A 22,954-nucleotide genomic window follows, 5' to 3' on the forward strand; every position below is an offset into this window, starting at 1 on the left:
GGTTGAACCAAATGAACCTGCTGTATGTGAAGGTCAAAAGTGGTCAAAAAAGGTGCAACCTAGGACAATTCATCCTGATAACAGAAGTGTAGATGTAGGCTCTAAGGGGCACACTCCAGCCCATTCACAATGCACCAGCAGAGCACACACTTCTTGATTGTGTGTGGCTTCCATGGGTACTATACCTGAGCAGAAGCTATTGCTGCTAATGGTCCTCGCTGAGCGCCCAGAGCTGCTGGCGTTGAACTCTCTGCTCTCTTCCTCAGAGAAGGGAGACTCAGAGGCTGGGGACACTTTGTGCTGTTGCTGGGGCAGATGGGGCCGAAGAATCAAACGGGGAATTCGGCTTCGGGAAATCTCCTTCTCATGATGCTGCACTCTCTGCTCCTTCTCAAAATTGGACATTAAAAAGAAAACAATAGGAAACTTGTTTCCCCCTCTTAACTCTTGTTTGTTTCTTCTGGGCTGTCTATGAAATCACATTTCTGAATATTGAATCTTCATAGAGCAGTCCTTATCTCAGCTGCTTAAATGAGCACCAAAACTCTGCCACTGAGCTGATCTTTCCAATCTACTGAAGAGCATACTTGAGAATAGGTGTGTGTGCATGATGCGCGTGCATGCATACATACACACACACACACACACACACACACACACACTCTTCCACCCATTAGCAGAAAAGCCATTCCATTCACCCATGCGATTCCTAACTCACCTTCCCACTCTGGGTTTTTCTATCACATTCAAGCTTCTACTTCTCTCAAAGGTTCTTTATTACTCATAGTACACTCCAGCTTGTTACTTGATTTCCTCTAGACTTCCATTTTGCTTTCCCTGAATTAGCTGTGACAATTTGATTTCTGCTTTCCAGTCTGCTCACAGAGCAGTCCCTATATACCTGGAACAATTCTTTCCCGATAGATCATGCAGACTTATCTTTCAAATCCCTCCTCTTCCGGCCAGGATCTTAATTATTCATTAATATCCTGGTACACAAGGCTTTTTGCCAACAGAAAAGCAAACAAAAATCCAATACCCTGTAAGATGGCTCCACCTTTAACATCATGTTTAGCTTTTGTTTTCCTTACAGGACACCCAGGAGAAGAGTGTTTTCTCTCTCTCTCTCGCCTTAAAAAACACAGAATTAAACACAGAGGGCGATGGCTTGGTTTTAAAAATGCATAAAAAGTATTATCTTGGCAAGGTTTTCCAATTTTTAAAGTGCTTTCCCAACCGTTATCGCATTTGATCTTTACAACCCCAACTTAAATCCCCATTTACAGATGAGGAAACTGAGTCTAAAAGCTTATGCAAGGAGGCATATCGTCTAGATGTAGAATGAGCCTTAAGCCCAGTGTTTTTCGGGGTCACCACCTCCCTGCCTTATTAAAATGGATTCCTAGGAGGAGCTCTTCGCAAAAAACTCACCGCTCCCTCCAACCTCTGCAATCCAAAAAGGCCTTTGGATTGGGTAACAAACAGTATTTGGAAACATGACCTCCCGCCCATTTCCCCGCGGCTTACCAGGCAGGGTCGCTGCCAAAGTCAACACCTCGGGGAGGTCTGCACCGCGCAGGGACCGAGGGGAAAGCCTCGGCCGCGGGGAACTCCTGAGGTCGCTCAGGCACCACCGCATCCAGGGCGAAAGCCGCACCCAGCCTCCGGGTTTGTGCTGCGCGTCAGTCACCCAGCAGGTATCCCACGTCACCCACTCTCGGCACACTGCGGACCCTGAACCGATGCTGGGCTGCGGACACGCTGGGGACCCTGCTGCTGTCACCAGATCCTTCCTAGTCTCATCACACTCCAGACATCATTTGGGAGCTGGACCCCAAATCCCCAATTTCAGGAGACGGGATTAACCCTCCAAAGTCGATCTTTTAATCGTCACGTCCACACGTCAACCCCTCCAATCTTTTCCTGCTGTGCCATCTCCCGGTCGCAGCACCTGGGCGGATGCCCCTCTGCCCTCCCAGCGTCCCCGCCCCCGCCCGGTGCCCCCCCCCCCCCCCGGCTCACCTGGCTCGCCCACTGCCCCGCGGCCCCACCTTCCCTCTGCGTCTCCCGCGCCCGCGGAGGCTGCCGCCCGTCCCCGCGACGTGCCCTCCTTACCTTGGTCTCCCGAAGGGGTCCCATCGCTCTGCCGCCCGCCGGGTCCCCGCGCCGCCGCGGCCGCCGTCCAGGAGGAGGCACCTGCGGGCACGGGGCGAGGACGCTGCGCTGAGCCGGCGCCGGCTGCGGGCTGCGGGTCCCACACGCCGCGGCCGCCGTGCGCGGGGCTCCGAGGGCGCGCCCCGCCGCCCCGCCCGCCCCGCCCCGCCCCGGCCGGACACGTGGTGCCGCCGCCGCCGCCGCCGCCGCCGCCTCCCCGCCTCCTCCCTCACCTGCCCGACCCCGGGGGCCGGTCCCGGCCGCCCCCGCCGCCCCCCTCGGCGCGCCCGACCCCCAGCGGGCAGGCCGCGGCCCCGCACCTGCGGCCGGGAGGCGCCCGACCCCCCCCCCTTTGGCACCTGGGGTCCGGCTGCAAGGGGTGCCCGTCCGGGAGGAGAGCGGAGAAAGCTGCGACATCACCGAGGGCCAAAATGGAGAAAGTTTTTCCCTCGCGGCCCCTCCCTGCCACCTCGGCTCTAGGTCAACACGCGGCTGCCCACAACCACCTCGGCCGGGAGCGGCGGGGCGGGGCGGGGCGGGGCGGGGCGGGGCCCCCCCTGCGCCCGGCCCCAGCCACGCCGGTGCCGCAGGACTGACACAGCGTCTGTTCAGGGATCTCGGGGGCGGGGGGGGGGCAGAAGGGCCGGGAACGAGCCGCAGGCCGCCTCCGAGGGCTCGGGGAAGCCGCGCTGCTTTAAGCGCCAGCAGGGCCGCCTCCTCCCCGTCTCCGCCCCGCGGCGCCTGGAAGGAGCCCCCGGCCCGGGGCCAGGGGAGGACGCCCCACCTGAACTCGGTCGGAAACCGGCTGCGCCGCAGCACCCAGCTCCCTCCCAGCTGAGCGTCACCGCAAAGTTCGGAAACTGAGGGATAATGATATCTACCTTAAGGGAAGCTGTGAGGATTACATGGGGAAAACAGAACAGCTGTACCCACTTTATTGAACAGAATTTTACAAAGGGCCATTAAGTCACCCCTTCAATATTTCCAGGTCACCCCTTCAATATTTCCTGAGGCCTCTTACCTGACAGGCAGAAAAAGCATTTGTGAGGCATTCAAATTTGTTCAAAAAAGCTCAAAACCCTGTCCAACGGAGGACTTAAAATAGAAATCAACAGCTAGTTCATGGGCCTTCTTATGAACACTCGCTATAATCTTATCTAGTGATGGAACTCAACAAAAATGATGACTTAGATGCCCTTCGTTCAGAATTGGAGGATATTTTTAGCAGCAAGATGGACAGGAAGCAGTCTGATCCTTATACCCAGTGTTATACAGGGGGGGACTATAATCCTTGAAAATTGTGTATGAACCACCACCATCCCCATTTGTCTGTCCTCCAAATAGCATTTTTCTGAGGTCCTCAAATCTCAAATCTAGGAATAAGCAGTGTGAGTTGAGAGAGAGCCTGAAATCAGAGGATTAGCAAAATCAATTTGTCTTTTTCCTAAATCCCTAAAGAAATTTTATCCCATACATCTTCCTGCCTTTTCAACCTACTTAGATTTCTTAAGCAGTGAGCTTGGTAATCTTAGAATCCTTTATCTGGAGGGAGGGGGTGATTTCTAATTCATACTTTCTATACCCACACTGTCCTAGATAAGGATTTCAGGAAACTGATGGTCCAGGATGATTCCTACAATGTTATTTCCAAAATTATGAGCTCAAGGACATACATACTATGACATAGGGATGTACTGTTAAGACCAAAAGGTGCTTCTAAGTTCCCTACGGAGAACTGAGAATTGAGTCTGGGGGCCTAAGAGTAGAAAAGCCCACACTGAGTTGCCCCAGTCAGAACCTCAGAGTCATTCTTGACTTTTTCATCTCCCTCACATGGCCCCCACATGGCAGAAACCACCAAGTCATCTCCATGCTACTCCAGTACTAATATCTTGAATCTGCTTACTTCTGCTCACTGTTCAACTCTACTATTTTCATTTAGAATCTAAACCACAAACATCCCAGATTATTGTAGCAGTGGTTGGTCTAACTGGAGTTGTCTTGCTTCCAATTTTGCCTTTTATTCCTTTCTTGCCAGTTCTTAAATTTTTCCACGAGGCCTTTCAGAACGACCAAATCAAGCTATGTTTCTTCATTAAAACGCATTAATGACTTCTCAGTTGTCCTCCAAATAATATTTAAACTCCTGGATGTGGCAGAGAGGCCTTTTATGATCTGGTCTTGTTTACCTCTCTGATCTCATGTGTTGCCACTCCTCGTCCACCCACCCTCTCTCCTTTACCTACCCCCACCCCTTGGCTACTCTGCCTTTACATTCACATGGATAACACTAACACTCAGAGTGTAGAACTTTCAGTTCTCTGGAAGTATCATGCTTTCTCTTTCCTCTAGACTGTTCACATGCTGGTCTCTTTTGTCTAGAGCATTTCTTGCATCTCACTCTCCTTAACCCTCTTCGACTCCTAAAGATACATTAAGTTTCATTTTAGAGACAGCGTCTTCCAGGAAACCTCCCCTGATCCTCCAAGGTCAGTCCTTACATATATGCAGGACACTTGTTTTTTAAGTACCCTGGGAGAGCTGTTAATAATCTTGTTTCCGAATTCCCCACTTATTTGCCTGTCTTCACCAGGAGTCATAGGCAGTGCCTAGTACAGGTCCCGTCATGCAATAGGTGCTCAATATACAACAGTCTGATGAACGAATGAACGAATGAGTGAATTTTATAACCCCATAAGGAGCCCATCGATACAGAATAAAGAAAACAGGCACAATTCTGTTTTGCAAATGACTCATAAAGCCACTTCCAATATGTCTTTGTATTTGATGATGGGGTGTGTGCCTTAAAAATCCAACATGTGTTCAGTGAAAGCTTTTACTGCAGAAGTGCAGGCAGTGAGAGGCTGTGCGGTAGCCCTGCTGTCACCATAGCAACCCTGCCGAAGGAAAGGCTGGTGATTTAGTGTTCTAACGTCTCTTTGCTCTGTACTTTTGGAACACAAGCCTGTTTTTCTGCTGTTCTAAAAGGCAAGTTTTAAAAATGATAATATCTATGCTCCCTTTAATTTCATTCAAGTGTTTCTCATGTCATTAAGAATAATGTCTTATAGGATTTGGATTATACCATCAAAAAGATATAATCTAATCGAGTATATTATATTCATCTTTCATCTGCTTTAAAATATTCTCATGCATCATTTTCCATTGCTACTTACTTATTTTGTTGTTTTGTAATTTTGTGGTTTTTCCTTTAGAAATGAATGTAATGCTGCTTTTTAGAGACTATCAACTGCTTTAGAAAGCTAAAACCCTTCAAAATTATAAATAATATCCCTGTCCGGGCCTCGGAAGGAAAGGGAGGCAGGGTGTTATAGATTGGGGGAAAAGGAGTACGTACAGGTAATTATGCCCCCAAATTTGGGATTTATTATCTAATTCTTTTTTAATGCAAAATTTATAATTAAATGAATGATATCTTTCATCTGCACAAAACTTTATATTTTCAGAGCTCTTTCACATATGTAATCTCATTTGAGCCTCACAAAAATCCTGTGAGGCACATGTGGCCAATCCCTGAAATAGATGTGATGAAGGACAGGTTTTTATCGATAGGAAACCGCCACCACCCCCTCCCCAGACTGCAAACTTAACAGAAAAGACAATACATAGACATGCACTGCAAAGAGAAAACGAATGCACCATAAAACCAGACCCATCACAGTCCCCCACATCTGCTCTCCCTCATAGCTCACCTGCGTGTGCTGAGGGCTTCTCCAGACTCAGTCAAGGCTGACAAAGCACCATCTCCTAATCCTATCAGCTGTGCGAGCTAGCGCTGCCTTCTGTCTCAGTGACCCGATGTTGGGTGATCTGCACAGCAACAAGGAGCAGCTGACGTGCTTTACCACACGTCATGAGGAGAAGAAACTGAATTCTGGGGCATCCTGGGATTTTTTTTTTTTTTTTTTTTTGTGGTGGAGTGGAGACCCATATTTTTCTTACCAGAAAGAGAGCTGTCCATTTTCCCTTAGAAGCATGTATGAGTGATCAGCCTTCCTCTGATTCTATGTGTATTATTATTATTACTATATGGTTAAGGGATTTTGATGTTGTAAAACTGTAATGAGTAGAATTCTGTGAGATGGCTCACCGAGGAGGGGGCTTAGAGAGTACCTGGGACAGAGAGGGGAGTGGGTAACCTGAAGCAAGGCCAGCTAGAACATCCAGTGGATTCAGAGGGTGTCCGTTATCTCTGCTCTGCAAATGAGTCTTCAGTCAAAGGCACTTCTCAGATGAAGAACGGGAATTAAGGGAAAGTCCAGGGAAAAAGCCGGAGGCTGAGGGTCAGGAGTTGGGGGGGTGCTTTGAAGGATGGTATGGATACAGTCTTCCACTTGCCAGATGGGGGAGCAAACGTGAGGTAATCCTCCCCAAATGCCATCTGCTGTTTGTGGCCTTTTGCCCATTTTTGAGAAGAGGAGGAGATACTAGCTGAAGACACAGGGATGGTGATTGTGTTGAACCAACTGGGGACACGTGGTTAAACAAGTACATATATACTTATTAGGACAGCAGATTAGAATGACTGAAACTAAGATGCTTCTGGAAAGTGTGAGTGTCAAGGTTGCCATCTGGATAGGAGAAACTGAGTCTTGACATTTACCTAATGAAAAGTTTTAAATGACTAGATGAGACAGCACAATGTGTGGGTCTTATGGACTTGCAGAAAGGGCAAAGAAAGTTATCTGTAAGGTAGGCATGGGAAGGCCTAAATCCAGAGGCTGAATTCTGGGCTGAGAGAAAATCACCTTCCATACTCAGGAGACTAAGAGACCAAGAAACACGAGAAGCACAGGGTGGCTGAACATTATCTGAACCCAGTTGGGATAGCTACCTTAAAGAGAAGATGAAGCTGAGACTCTTTTCACACACCCAGAGGCAGAGCAGCTACCCCAGGTTAGAGGCTCTGAAGGATTCATTCAGCATCCAAACCAGTCTAGGTTTAAAAATTTATAATCTGTGTTCCTAGAAAGATCTGTGGCTAGATTTGAGTTACATTAAGATAAAAGAACCTATTCTCCATTATATCGCTTATTTCCATGATTTTGTACTTTTTTTTTTCTTTTTTTAGAATTTATTTATTCATGAGAGACAGACACAAAGAGAGAGGCAGAGGGAGAAGCAGGCTCCATGCAGGGAGCCCGACGTGGGACTCGATCCCGGGTCTCCAGGATCACACCCTGGGCTGCAGGTGGCGCTAAACCGCTGCGCCACGGGGGCTGCCCTGTACTTGCTTTCTATTTAAGTTTCTAATAGATGTTCTTCTTCTTATTTTTATTTATTTAGTTTTTTGTAATTTGCCTTTATTTCTACTAAAAAAATGGGAAGAGACAGGATTTTGAGATTGTCTATTCAGAAGGCAGGAGCAGTATTGCAAAATGGAGCAGAGCGCTCCTAGTGGCAGCTGCAGGAGTCCAGGGGAAACCTAGAAGCAGTTGGACTTTGGGAGTGGGGTCGGGGGAGGGGTTGCTTTATTTCCACCTCCTAGGTCATTGCTGTGAACACTTTCCCTTCATCATCTGAAATCCTGTGACCTAATGAGTAAATTTAGCCCCTGCTAAATTTCCAATACACGCAGAAAATTCTGTAAGAAAATAAATCCAGAATTTGGGAATCTAGCTGATGTTTCACCTGCCCATGTGTCTTCTTTGGCTATTTCTAGAATACTGTTTCATCAAAGAAGGAAAAAAAGTACTTTTGAAAAATAGATAACTTTAATATTTTCTTTTTAAAGAATACAAAAACCATGTCATCAAAATTTTAGAAAAAAAAATATTACTCATCATCTCATTGCCCTAACATCAATTATCCATATTCCTTCCATTAGCATCTTTGTGTATTTGCTTTCAGGGAAATACTTTTTTTCATAGTATTTGCTACTATGCACATCAAAAACAGGACTGTTAAAATGAGAATAAAATTCTCACTTGAGATCTCTTGATGCCATCGCTTCTGGCTATTTCTGGATGGCTACGGTAACCTCCCATGCCCACTGTTTTCTCAGAAGTTACCTCTGTTTTCCTCTGATTGGGCATTAATAAAGGATATAAGGCTCTTGGTCCTCCCTACCACTGTTGACAAACAGCTGGGACTGTAGCCAGAAACTCAGGACTCAAGGGTAGCTTCCCAGGTTCTTGGCCCAAGTGGTTACTGGATCAGCCAAATGTTTCAGGAAGAGCTGCCAGTGGTGTATAGTAGAGAATAGCAAATTCAAGGTTTGAGAAATGACCTCAACTCAGAGGCTGGTAGGAAAACATCTGTGTCCCTTTCAAATAGAAGCCCAGCTAGTGACCTCCCATAATGTGATGCTGATTCATGGGACCACGGGAAAGTGAAACAAGTTTCCTGAAGTTGGCAAAGACATCTGTACTAAAAAAAAAAAAAAAAAGGAGTTTAGGGATGCCTGGGTGGCTCAGTGGTTGAGTGTTTGTCTGCCTTCTGCTCAGAGCATGATCCTGGGGTCCTGTAATCAAGTCCTGCATCAAGCTCCCTATGAGGAACCTGCTTCTCCCCCTGTCTGTCTCTGCCTTCTCTCTGTGTCTCTCATGAATAAATAAATAAAATCTTTAAAAAAGTTTAATAAAAATCTTTAAAAAGTTTAATAAAATCTTTAAAAAGTTTAATTAAAAAATATAGATTCTCATATCCCATAGGCCTAGTGAGTCCTTCTGACTGGGTAGCCTTAGACAAGCTGTTAATCCCTCTAGAACTCAGCATATAAGTGCATGTTAATTCAAAGAAGAAGAAAAGGAAGGAAGGAAGGGAGGGAGGGAGAGAGGGAGGGAGGGAGGGAGGGAGGGAGGGAGGAAGGAAGGAAGGAAGGAAGGAAGGAAGGAAGGAAGGAAGGAAGGAAGGAAGGAAGGAGGGAGGAAGGGAGGGAGGAAGGTCATTTTGTAGCAGTTAAAGTCTTTGGGAAAATTAACTTCTCTGATCTTCATTTTCTCACCTATAAAATGGACTTAATAACAGTAATTACTTCATAATACTGTTGTAAGGATTAGATAAGAATACATGCAAAGCCTATCATTTATGTCAGGCACATGGTAGAGCTTAATAGATACCCTTCTCTTCCTCAGGATCAACCACCATTTCTACCTCCTGTTTGCTTTTTTCATATTCTCCTTATCCTGAACATTTTTTTATTTTAACTTTTATTAAAGGGAAACATTAAGTTTTTCCCCAGGTGACTTATGAGATAGAAAGAAACTGATTTTTTCATGGAAAAAGATGTTGACAGGACTTTTCTTCCCAAAGTAAGATTAAAAAGGTGGAAGGCATGATAAATATCCTGATACCTATTATCCAATCATCCATCCATTAGTGTTTATTCTGTTCCTGTTCTGAGCAGAGCACTGGCTCAGGCACTGTTTCCAGAGTATTTATAGATGAACAGTGTTTCCTGTCCTCAAGGATCTCACAGTCCAGCAGAGACATGAGCATAGCCATCGGCTGTCACACTACTCATTGTGTTAGCATCCTGACAGATGAATGCCCTGAGGGCTTGCCAATGTCCAAATTACTCTGGGGTCTAAGGCTTCCAGGGGTGAGTTTTGAAATGAATTTCAAAGGATGAATAAGTCCTTTTATAATTTTGGCTCCTTTAGAGTTCCTTTCTCTTTTTCTCTTCTGTCCTCTTCTGCCTTCTCTCTTCCCCTTCCCTCCTTTTCCTGGACCTTCTCCCTGCCACCCTCCAACCCTTCTTTTTACTTTGAGAGACCTACTACCCTACATACTGGCCTATGATGGATTTATACAGAGAGAAGCAGCTTTAGATTTCCCACTTGAATCTTTACTGTCTGATTGTAACCTCCTGGAAGAAAGTGATCTGTCTCAGAGTTTTGATTACCTAATATAGCTTCAAGCACATACCTAGTGCTTCAATTAGTATTTTAATTAGCAGTATTACTTAAAATTTCAAGAACGCCATGTTATACTGCCACCTATTGGTTCATTAGTGAATTTTTCTCTTGATAAGTAAAGTGTTTTTTTCGGTTTGCAACAGTCTTTATTAAAAAAACCTTAACAGTACTCTTACTCAAACTTTCATCACTTCCAGAAAATTTTCAGTGTTTAAGGCTACACATAACTGAATACCAATGGCTAGACTAAATATTCAGTAGGTATGTGACAACAAGTATGTGCTTTGTGGTGTGACAGACAAGCAAGTTAAGTCATATTTGTAAGTCATATTCAGACAGCCCCTACTGTCTGTATTTCCAGATCTATTTCTTAAATTATTAGACTCCATATTTTAAGCAGTTTTAGGCTCACGGGAAAATTAAGCAGGAAGTATAGAGTTCCTATACACTCTTTCAAAGATAAATAAAAAATAGATCTTATAATTTTGGAAACAACCTATTCCTTGTTTGTTTGTTTGTTTTTTTAATCTTTGGACACAATCCATTCCTAGTTAAACTCCAGTTCTGAAGAAGTGCAAGTAAGTGCTTGTCAAATGGATCTACATCCCTCACTTGTTCCCTGCCCTTCTCCATAACTTCTACCTGCTTGGTTTGCCTCCACAATCTTCTAACTTCATAGTGGACTCAAGGCTAAGACTTCTGGACCTTTCTTGGATACTCTTAACAGCACTACCTCTTCCTCTGACCTGACGCTGAGCTTGAGGTAAGCCCCACATACCTGCAGATGGATGATACAGCTGGCACTTTCTCTCTGGCTGCAGTGAGACCTCAGTGCTGCCTGGCAATCATTTTCTGCCCCTTCGTCAACATGTTTTCCTATCCTCCAAAGGTCTATGTGAAACCCCCACACTTCAAATCTACTAGCTTAACACCTCCACCCTCACACTATTCCCTTATTTCCTGATTGACAGATAAAATGCAAGCTATTAAGAGAATTCCCTCAATCTCTTGACTCCGAACCTACAAATTCTTCTGCTTCCCCCCCATCCTCTCTATTTCTGGTCCTTTAGAATGGAAGTTACCCCTCTTCTGTACTGGGAAAATTCCTTTACTCAGGCTTTGGATCACACCCTTTTCCATCTCTCAATGGAAGTTATCCCATCACTTAGTCCTTCTAGGATTCCAGGTTTCTATTTTCTTATGTGTAAAATGGAATAATCACAGTATCTATCTCATAGGGTTACTGTGAACATCACAAGAGTTAATATATGTAAAGAACTTGGAAGACTATCCAGTGTATATTAAGCACTCAATAAGTGTTCACTGTGATGATTAGCTATTTCTTTTTTGTGTGTGTGACTTAAACTTACTTTCCTATCAGAGAGTTCACATCATCAATTTAACAAGCTGAGTCCTTTCCCAACTAAATAAATGACTCTCTTAAGCTCTCATATCTCTCTAGTACTACCCAGTTGCTTCTCCCCATTCATCATCAAACTTCCAAAAAAGAGTCTAGGTTCACATGGCTCACAGTGTCCCTGCCCCTTCACCAACCCCACTGCACTTTTGTATGTGTACCCATCATTCTATCAAGAACTCAGGCCCAGAGTAAAAAATTACCTGCATGTGGTTTAATCTAATGGTTAGTTTTTATCTTAATCTTGCCCTCTCAACAACCTTTAATAGAAACACTCCCACACTTCTGACTATTGCTTTCCTTCTGTAACTCAGCCCTCCTGTTTTTTCCTACTTCTCTGTATCCTTTCTGGCCATTCCTTAAATGGTGTTCCTCAGTTTCTAGCCCTGACCCTCTCATGTTTTCATCCTACCGTCTCTCTCCAGGTAACATCTTTCTAATTGCTTCAATTACTATGTATAGGTGAATCTTCCATAAATTTTACAAATTCACATCATCTCTATTCCATGACTATGCCATAATCCATCCAGATATATTGGTTTTCATATCTCATAGGGTCTACAAACTCAGTATATTCCAAGCTGAATCCATCATAGTTCCTCTAAAAGCTAATCTTCTTTCTGTGTTCTTGAAGTTAATAAATGCTATCATCTTACAGATCTAGGCAGCTGGGTGATGCTCTGAGCTCATCTTTCTACTTCACCTTTACGACTAATTGGAACCTAAGTCATATCTGTTCTACCTCTTAATTATCTTTAAAACATGTTCATTTCTCTGCATCTCTTCCTGCCTGGATTTCTAATCTGGCCTACATACTTGTCTCCTTTAGTACATTATAAACAGTAGCCAGAGTGATCTCATTAAAGTGAGAATTTGACCATCTTCCACCCCATCCTACATTTCCTGGCCTCAGTGGAGGCCTACAATGTTCATCATTGCCCTGAAGATAACTTTCATACACTAACATATGGTTTACAAGATCTCTCATGATATAATCCTTATATTCTACCTTTGACTTTCATAAATGTTGTTTCTTCTACCTAGAACACTTCCCAATCTCTAACCTTCAGCTCCTACCACCAACATCTGGTTCCTACTGCCCTTCAGATAGACTCATTGGAAAATATGTCATGAATTTACTCTGATCTTGAGTGTGAAATAGAAAAGAATGATTCCAGGATTTGCAAATGCTTTCTGCTGGAATTGTATGGGTATATGGTATCAAGGAAACATAAAGCGATATTAAAGATAAGATTAACACAAGCTCTTAGTTTTTGGGCTAAAAAATGAGTTGAAGAGCAATTCAAAAGAATTTTTTAGTGATCAAATGAAATAATGACTTCCAAATTGGTACAACTTGAAAAGCTTCTGCCAGAGAAAATGTATGTTTCATCCTATTTATTATAAAATCTTAATCTTAGCTTCACTATTCTAATGGGCCCATTTCTTGAGTGAGAATTCAAAGAATGCTCTTTGAAAAAGTATTCTCATGACTCCTTGTTATAGTTCTTCCTCCTGTTTTCCTCTACCACTTATTTGACTTTACTATTAAAATAGAAAACAATTCTAGATGAAGATTTATTTTTTTATTTTTATTTTTTAAGATTTTACTTATTCATAATAGACAGAGAGAGAAAGAGAGAGAGAGAGAGAGAGAGAGAGGCAGAGACACAGGCAGAGGGAGAAGCAGGCTCCATGCCGGGAGCCCAACACGCGGACTTGATCCCCAGGACTCCAGGACCATGCCCTGGGTCAAAGGCAGGTGCTAAACTGCTGAGCCACCCAGGGATCCCCTAGGATTTATTTTTTAAAAAGATACTGGCATTTATATTTTTAAATACTCATATGGTTACACTGCTATATTTTTTGTTATAATAAACTCAGGAAAATGCAACTTTTTCAATTGTATATATGGCTTCAGTAGATCTATTTTGAAACTTGGAAAATTTATAATAAATAGTTACTGGGGGTAACAATATTAGAACATTCCACACTTCAAACTCTTTTTAAATACACTTGAGAGCAGCCAATTTCCCAGTGCTTGAGATGCTAAGGATAGAAGTGTGAGTTTGTTAAAAAACAATGTGCTTGTATTTCCATAGTAAACACCTGTAATTTCTGCATATAAATTACTATTCTTTTTCTGCCTATGTGAAGGCATATGCCTATATTCTCTGCATGGAGTTCTAAATTCAGGACTATGAAATGTTGCAAGGACTATGAAAGGACTATGAAATGTTGCAAATGAGAATAAATATAGACTTAAGAATCTTCTGCTTTTCATTTTTGGCTTTTAATTATGCAATAACAGATATATGAAATGATATTTTAAAAATATCACAATAGAGATGAAGCAAATAATAATTAGACAGTTTCTCTGATGCTCACCTAAGAATTGCCTTGCAGAGTTATACTTGCATTGCCACAAATCCTATCCTGTGCAATTCCAGAATTTTTACAAGTAACTGATTTTATTTTATTTTATTTATTTATTTATTTATTATTTATTTATTTATTTATTTATTTGTAACTGATTTTATTTATTCAACAAATATTAACTGAGACTTACCTTGGTTGGTACAAGAACTCTGGTAAATATTAGGGGATATTTAAATAGTTTGGCTTGGTAGTAGGAATGAGTATGATTTTTAAATTTTACTCTGTGTTCTCGGCAGTGTTTGGACTGTTTTATGACAATAGAGAATAAAGGCAGAATAATGATGAACTCCATCCAACTATTAAGCCATGTTGCATCCTTTTGGGCAATTTTTAAATCAGAACATAAAATATGATCATTTTAATACTTATAATGACATGACCTACTTAATAACATCAAGGGGTGCCTGAGTGGCTCAGTTGGTTAAGCATCTGACTCTTGGTTTCAACTCAGGGCACGATTTCAGGGTCCTAACTGCGATCGTGCCCCATGTTGGGCCTTGAGCACTCAGCATGAAGTCCGCTTGTCCCTCTCCCTCTACTCCTGCCCCACCCCCGCCCCCCGCCCTGCTCTCTTAAATATATAAATAAAAAATCTTTTTTTTTAAGACTTTATTTATTCATGAGAGACACAGAGAGACAGGCAGAGACACAGGTAGAAGGAGATACAGGCTCCCTGTGAAGAGCCTGATGTGGGACTCAATCCCAGAACTCCAGGATCATGCCCTGAGCTGAAGGCAGACGCTCAACCACTGAGCCACCCAGGCATCCCCCAAAAAATCTTTTAAAAAATATTAATAACTTCAATTTCTATCTTTAAACTATATTTGGAGATAAAGTGAAAAAATGCAAACAAACATAAATATGACAAAAGAATACTATTTATTAATACAGGACATCTGTGTATTTTTTTCTCCATAATTAAGAAATGTGGTCAAGTGAAAATCAAGCAAGCAAAGCTTTCTTCCCCTTGGCTGAATCCCCTGAAATTCTTTTCCATAGAGCACTGCTGTTTCTATAAACATTAAAAACTAAACAGACACACAACAATTCCTTAATGATAAGAAATGTACTCACTTCTTCATTCTATTTTGCCAGAGTAGTTCTATTATTACACTTTACTACAAACCAGTCACTTCTCCATAATATACAAATAGAGCCAGAGTTAATGATGATTTACAGAGAGAGTTTGAGTAGAAAAGTCTGGGTTTTTTTGTTTGTTTGTTTGTTTTTTGTTTTTTGTTTTTTAATTAGAAGACTATGGTTCTCCTTCACAACTGAGGTTTTCTGAGGGTCTTTTGCCAAAAAGGTAATTTGTTTGCTCTGGTGAGTTTTAGTAAGGAAAGGTTGACAGCAGGTCTATAGTTACATAGTCCCAGCGTTGGACCTTCTGCCGAAATGTTCACTAGATATTCAAGTCCCTTCTCAAGCATTTTATTCCTGTAACCTGACTTCATCTTTTCCTCTCTGTTGTTGCCACTGAAACTGGAAATGACTGCAGAATACAAATCATATGATAAGTATTTGGGAATCTGTCTCTGTAGTTTTCACTGCCACTGCCAAATTTCTGGCCTAGAGAGCTATGGGAGGTTTTTCAACCTGAAACCTTTGAGCAATCCCATTCTCTAGCCAACTGGGAAGCATCCACATTGATTTAATTGTAGTAGCCCTTCAAAGGGATTAATAAACACTTAGAGTTCTTTGCATATTTAAGGCTTGCCCATTTGTGGGTCATAGATTTATATCCAATCATCTTAAACACTGAGATGTATCTTCTTTATGGAACCCCCCCAAAATGTGATATTCACAGTTTTGAATTGCATTAGTATCAATGAAGACTCTTTCCCTAAATTTTTAATCACAATGTTTTTCCCCATTTAGTCTAACCCTACTGAAGATCCCACTTTTGAGTTTCCTTCTGCATTCATTAGTAAATCACTGAGTGCACCATACAACGTCCCTTTCTTGATCCTCCTGATGGTAAGGTAGGCACTTCACAAGAAGTGATGTGTCAAAGAGCCAATCACACTGTTCCTCTGGAAGGCAGCACTATTTGGAGAATAGGTCTAATATCTTAATGGTGAGTAGAAAATGTAGGACAAATTTTAAGCTAGTCAATATCTTTAGGGGAACCCTGGATTCTCATTTGTAGGACTGGACTTGTGATCCTCTCAATGACCATGCTTTTAAACTGCAGCACTGGGACAAGTGGGTGGCTCAGCTGGCTAGGGGTAGTCCAATCCTTGGTTTCAGCTCAGGTCACAAGCTCATGGCTCATGAGATAAAGCCCCACATCAGGCTCCTTGCTCAGCTGGGAGTCTGCTTGAGAGTCTCTCCCTCTGCCCTTCTCCGACTCATGAGTGCACGATCTCTGTTAAAATCAATCAACAAATCTTAAAAAAACAAAACAAAACAAAAAACCCAAAAAACCTGAGGCACTAACATAGGATATAAGGGCTTTGCCTGCCCTTTTTTTTTTTTTTTTTTTTTTTTATGCTGTAACTAGTGCATCCCATTGGCTTTCTTTAGCGGAAAGAAAGGTTTTCTTTAGTGGTAGACCGTCTTCCACAAATTCTACTAAAGTCTTTAACTCACAAAGATAAATGGGCTGTTTGATGAAAGTTATAAAGAGAAGTGTGGCAAAAATGTCAACAAAGCCAGTGTTCTCAATATGTTCACAGCTGCTAGCTCTCTCAGTGGTAAAGACAAGGTACTGAAACTAGGAAAGGCATTTCCTGCTTGAGCAGGTCAGAAACTTCTCTCTTCATTTAGAAATTAGAGCTAATAGTGTCACTCACTACACAAATACATTTGTTTTCATATCTACTCCAAGTTCTGAGACTGTTAAGAATTATTTTCCAAACCTTCTGTATTCATCTTCTTGATCTCTGTTAAACTCAATACTTTAACATTTAGCAAAGGAGTCTTACCCACACAGAACATGTACTTCATTTCACAGGCACTATTAATAAGGATGGAAAAGTACTGGGTTTGCTGAACAGAGATCATTAGATTATGTTTGATGGCTTTTCCAATGATGTGGGTGAGCCTTATGTTTACTGTCAGCAGGGTAGTCCTGCCCCAGGTCTGCTCTGTGATGGACTTCTAGTTGGGCAATGAGAGAAAATTAGCCAAGGGAATTTCCAGTTTGGCTACTGTGTAGGCAACAGCCAACAACGTGACAATCTGCTGCCTCTTGTTTGCCCCAGGACCTGTAAGACTTCTATTCATGACTGTCAAGTTGAAGTTTTCCAGAGTAAAAGGGTAGGGATTTTTCAAAGCTGATAGCTCTTTGTTGCATTTCACTTCCTATGTCCTTCTTAACTCTGCCCTTTTCCAATGAGGAGCCTGGAATCTTGACAAAAGCAGCACTGAGTTTCACAGACCCCAATTTGAATTTTTTCTTTTATACACAGAGAACAATAAATTTTACCAACCATAGCTCCATTGCCAGGTTCATATGAGTTCTTCACTTCTGCCCACCATGTTTAAACTTTTCCCATACTAAGTGCCATTCTGTTGTTCCCTTCTACTATTTTTCATTTAGCTTTTCTTTTCCCTCCTCTTCCAAATCTTATAGCTCTTTAGCAGCTCCCTGTAAGTAGGTGCAATCTAGTGACTGTCAGTATGAGAAGGGAGAAATACATATTTACTATTGTTAATTTGTTTTAGAAACAGAGGTGGGTGTTTTTGTACAACTGTTTCACAAGTTGATTTAAGAAAAATTATATTGCTACAATCCTAAGTACATTTGTCATGTGAAAATACAAATGCTACATGGAAAAGGACAAAAAAATTAATTTTGCTCTTATATCAGTCTGAATGTTTATGAATCAAGCAGCCAATTAGCCAAATAGCTCTGATGAAATGACTGAAATATACCTAATCCCGAGCCATCTTGTGGCAATATCCATTTGGCTTCATTTATTTTAATAAGAATAGATAGAAATATTTTTCACATTGATTTCAAGTTTAAACGAAAACCAAAATCATTTTTTTTGTTTGCAAATCAAAAAGTAAAAGCTCTTTTTCTTGTTAAGCTAGGAAGAAAGCTGATCTACAGTTATTTATAAATTCTTAACTCTTTTCCACTGACAGTTGTAATAAATGGCTTCCATCAGAACTACTGTAGAAGTTACAAGTTATTTTAATGTCTATATAATTATTTATATATATTGGAAAGATGAGTAGATCAGAAACTTTCTGGACTTCGTACTTAACTATGTTAGGATTGTGACTTATCTCAAATAATACAATTGGAGTTCCCAGCTATTGTCTGATACCTTAATATTCATGCTTATCATTTTTCAATGCTAAGCCTTATTTTCTATGGCTCAAATTAGAATATATTTCCAAGTGTAGCATGGAAATATCTGCCCACACATGGGAAAACCTTTAATTCAAGGCTAAAGAAAACAATAATATGATCAACAAGAAAAAATAGAAATTAAAAATAAAAGCAATATTCTAAATAAAAATAAGACATATGAATTGATATTATTTTCTACTCACCAGACAAGGATTAGTACATATTTCTGACGTTATTATTTGACCCCAATTTCCAAATTTTTTCTCACTGAATCCATGTTTATTGAGAAATTCTGACTCTGCTGCTACTTAAACTTTTGACGAGTAAAAGGGAGGTTCTCATTCCACAGTGAGTAGAACTGAAAAAGACATGAATTTCTGGGTATTCTTAAAGGAAATTTTGGAAACGTACAGAGAACATATGGATCCATCCACATACAAATCTATAGCGGCTTACTCTGAAAATAATTACAAAATTCTCGACATCATATCCCAAGAACCATAAGATAAAACAGGAGAAGGCTGAAGCTAAAGTGTTTAAAAGGAAAAAGGGAAACGAAAATGAAATAAAAAATGAAGTGAGGTTGTTGCATGAAGTGACTAAATTTCCAAGGCCTCTTATCTTGGAAGGAAAAGATCAAGTGCGTTTTGGACAGAAGCACATACATCATACAGTGTACAGATACAGTGCTCCCATACTCATCTACTAATTAGGTTCTAGAAGAGGACTATTGAGGAATATCTTTTGACCTTGAGAAGTTAAGAAAAAGTCAGTGGTCTCCAAGGTGCAGAGAAGTTCCCTGGTCAGGTGGAGGGCAGCTAAAGAAATTACTGGGTGTGGAAATGCCAGAGTGGCAATTTGCAAATTAAAAATTATTATATTTAATATGTGTAATGAAACCAATGCCATAATTTAGTTCCTAAATCAGATGTTTGGCACCACCTATGTAAAAATGCAATGAGAGTGAGAGATCTATAATCTAGAGTTGTAACAGAGTGTAGTTCACATGTGCCTGGATAATACAGACTAGTTTTAACTCAACAAAAGAAATGACTTTAAAAAGTACTCTGCAGAAGAACTGCAGATGGAAGTTCCTGTTCATAGTGCAAAGAGAAGCAGACCAGAACAGAATAGAGCTGCCTCTTCTCCCAGTATGAATTCTCACCATTAGCTATAAGTGAAAACAATGGAGAATAAGTTATATAAATAAGGCTGTATGCTCAAAAATTGTCTTAGAGGTATGTGACCAAAGAAATTTGTAGAGCACTGATTTAGGGTCTTATAAAATGAAATACCGAGATGCATGCTTATCAAATTAATTACCTACGAGAAATAATATCTATGTAGAAATCCAGTCTTTGCTATCTCTAATATATTCTCTTCTCTAGAGAATTTTTGAAATCTCTGTGATATGTCCTCTCAAATTTAGATCTGACAGCTGAGGGCTTCATCTCTAAATCTCACCTGGACAAGTCTACTTGCAAATACAGTCATCCTAAGTCCAAACTTTTTCAAATATTAAGTCATTATATCTTATTCTCTTCAAATTAGCTCTTTATCCCAAACTCACCTATGTCACTCTCTTTTTTTTTAAAGATTTTATTTATTTATTTATTTATTTATTTATTTATTTGAGAGAGAGAGAGAGAGAGAGAGAGAGAGAGAGAGAGAGGCAGAGACACAGGCAGAGGGAGAAGCAGGCTCCATCCAGGGAGCCCGATGTGGGACTCGATCCCGGGTCTCCAGGATCACGCCCTGGGCTGAAGGCAGGCGCTAAACCACTGAGCCACCCAGGGATCCCCTCACTCTTATTTCTTTAGGACAGAGACCAGCGTAGATACAGAGAGCATGGGATTTGAGTCTAGGCTGCCTGGATTAAAATTTCCACTCAAGTTATATTTCCTCTATGGATTTGTTTCCTCACCTATAAAACAGGGGAAATATTAGTACTTACATCAATAAATGCATCATGAAACTCAGGAAAATCCACGCAAAGCACACAAAACACTGGAATTGAGGCTAACAAAACACTGTTTAATAACTGTTTTGTTATTGACTAACAAAACACTGGCTCAGAGCAAATGCTCAAAAGCATTAACTATTATTATTATTATTTTTTTATCTGTGCTCAAAACCTTGGGGTCATTTTTGACATTTTACCTTCATCTTTGATTTTTCTGTTTCTAGTCAGTCACCAAGTCCTATCTATCCTCCTCTCAAAAGCTGCCCCTGGCCGAGTCTCATGGCTACTGCCCTAGACAGACCTGCAGTCTTCCAGCTCAGGCTAAAGCCAACAGACTCTGTCATGGTCTTCCTTATGCTGCCTCTCCCTGCCTCAATCTCTTCTGAGACTGGGCTGTGTGAGTCTCATCTTACCATAGGACTCGTCTTGTGGATTCTCTCATCAAAACTCTTCATGGGCTCTCTGATGTCTACCAGCACATAATGCAAACCATGCTTTTAGCTTTAATAGCCTCCAAAGTTGGTTTTACTTTGCCAACTTCCTTCGTTATTCCAGCCTACTTTCAGTTCCCCTTTTCAGAACTAAAGTATATGTCCCACAGAATTTTGCACTCACTCTCCATTTGTTTCCTAATTAATATCTCTTTGTCTTTTCTTCTCAACCTTCAATGCAAAAACAGATATTTCACTTTCTTTTTACCTTCCTTCCCAAAGCATCTGGCCCCAAACTCAGTAAATACATGATAAATATACACTTGCTAATCAGTTGATTAAATAAAGTATTTTGCAATATAGAAAAAGTCATGGAAGACATTTTTCATGGGTTATTAAGGGAAACTTGGATCTTCAGATATACTCTTGATTTTTGAGGTTGGAATTCAAGAAAAACAGCTACCCTCTTCTTCAACACAATGTTCAATGCCTTAATATTCTGCAAATATTAAGTGAATTGTACCAGGCACTAGAAATATAGAAAGACATAAAACAGTCTCTTCTCTGTCCCCTTCACTCATATTTTATCTGGGGAGTCAAGTTTATAAAAATATATGAGTAAAAACAAGAGAATAGGCAGAGATAGGATTAACTTCGATAATGATAATAAAGGATAAAATGGGTAGGACTGTCTCTGCATCAAATTTGGCATTTCCTAGGTACCATATATCATGTTAAACCCTTATAACTGGCTTGAACATTGTCATTTTGCTTTGCATGTACATATAATTACAATAAACCAATTATGCTTTTGAATTTGGTCACTGAGTATCATTTTTGTAAAATGAGTTAGTTACTGACTAATATTTATGATAAAACGGTATTTGATAGAGGTCCTTTATTTTTCAGTGTCATTTAATTATTTCTTGTGGCACTTTATTATTCATCTTTGTCTTTCCTTCTCCCTAGTACTCTTTTAAGGTTCTCTTTTTCACTCTCATTTTTGGTCTTCTTCTTGACCTCCAGTTCATATTTTCCAGTAATTTACCCCTTTTGCCCTCAAAGAAATAGCCAAGGTACTCATTGGCTTTGTTTAGGTTGCTGATATTTTCCCTGTTGAATATGTTGCAGATTGTCCTATACTTCTACCACTAATTAGAATTTAAATTTGAAAGTGAGAACTATAGGGTTTGGCTTATGTAATGTCCACTTACTATTGCTATTATCACGAACAGGACTAATACAAACATAGTATGATCACTTAATATACTAAGCTAAGTCAATAGGTAATTCATAATTTTGCATACTGTTGGCCAAAATGATTTCTGGCTTTGCAAAATCATATGCAATGTATGTTAGGAAATAAGAAATACAAATTTAAAAAATCAAGTAAAGGTCTATAGTTTATATAATGGCTTAAATCAAGAGATAAAAAGCCACAGGAGAGTATGTGCTGAAGCAAAGGAAACAGTCAACAAAACCAAAAGGCAACCTACAAAATGGGGGAAGATATTTGCATATGACATATCAGATAAAGGGCTAATATCCAAAATCTATAAAGAACTTAAATAACAAATAATCTAATCCAGAAATAAGCCGAAGACATGAACAGACATTTCTCCAAAGAAGACATACAAATAGCCAACAGACACATAAAAAAAATGCTCAACATCACTCCACATTAGGGAAATACAAATCAAAACCACAATGAGATACCACCTCACACCAGTCAGAATGGCTAAAATTAACAAGACAGGAAACATCAAATTTTGGTGAGGATGTGAAGAAAGGGGAACCCTCTTGCACTGTTGGTGGGAGTACACCCAACATGCACCCCAATGTTTATAGCAGCAATTATACAACTAGGCATTCAACCCAAAGAGATAAATGTAGCCATCCAAAGAGGCACCCTGCACCCCAATAGCAGTAATTAATGGCAGTAATGTCCACAGTAGCCAAACTATAAAAAGAGCCCAGATGTTCTTTGACAGATGAATCACAAAAGAAAATGTGCTATATATACAATGGACTACTACTATTCAGCCATCAAAGAAAAAAAAAAGAAAAGAAAGAAAAGAAAAGAAAAGAAAAGAAAAGAAAAGAAAAGAAAAGACAAGAAAAGACAAGAAAAGACAAGAAAAGAAAAAAGAAATCTTGCCATTTGCAACGATGTGGATGGAACTATAGGATATTATGCTAAGTGAAATAACTCAATTAGAGAAAGACAATTATCATATGATCTCACTCACATGTGGAATTTAAGAAACAAAGCAGAGGATCATAGGAGAAGAGAAGAAAAAATAAAACAAGATGAAATCAGAGAGGGAGACAAACCATAAGAGACTCTTAATCACAGGAAACAAA

General features: G+C 40.7%; 1 protein-coding gene across 10 annotated transcripts in view; it reads right to left on the bottom strand.

Annotated features, from left to right (window-relative positions):
- The window catches only part of SYBU (syntabulin), a 108,878-nt gene that overhangs the window by 67,942 nt on the left and 17,982 nt on the right, over positions 1–22,954 (bottom strand). For 2 of the 10 annotated variants that reach the window (XM_038555359.1, XM_038555354.1), the window contains exons 1-3: positions 5,868–6,022; positions 2,116–2,196; positions 186–387 (exon numbers count right to left, since the gene is read on the bottom strand). In XM_038555359.1, the coding sequence (XP_038411287.1) occupies positions 186–387; positions 2,116–2,139 (226 nt within the window). In that variant the 5' untranslated portion in view covers positions 2,140–2,196; positions 5,868–6,022. Of the gene's footprint in view, positions 1–185; positions 391–2,115; positions 2,197–2,513; positions 2,686–5,867; positions 6,023–22,954 lie in introns of those variants that run through there. The other 8 variants (XM_038555358.1, XM_038555351.1, XM_038555353.1 and 5 more) reach the window with 6 other exon arrangements.

The sequence above is a fragment of the Canis lupus genome, chromosome 13 (assembly GCF_011100685.1).
Source record: "Canis lupus familiaris isolate Mischka breed German Shepherd chromosome 13, alternate assembly UU_Cfam_GSD_1.0, whole genome shotgun sequence".
Classification (NCBI taxonomy): domain Eukaryota; kingdom Metazoa; phylum Chordata; class Mammalia; order Carnivora; family Canidae; genus Canis; species Canis lupus.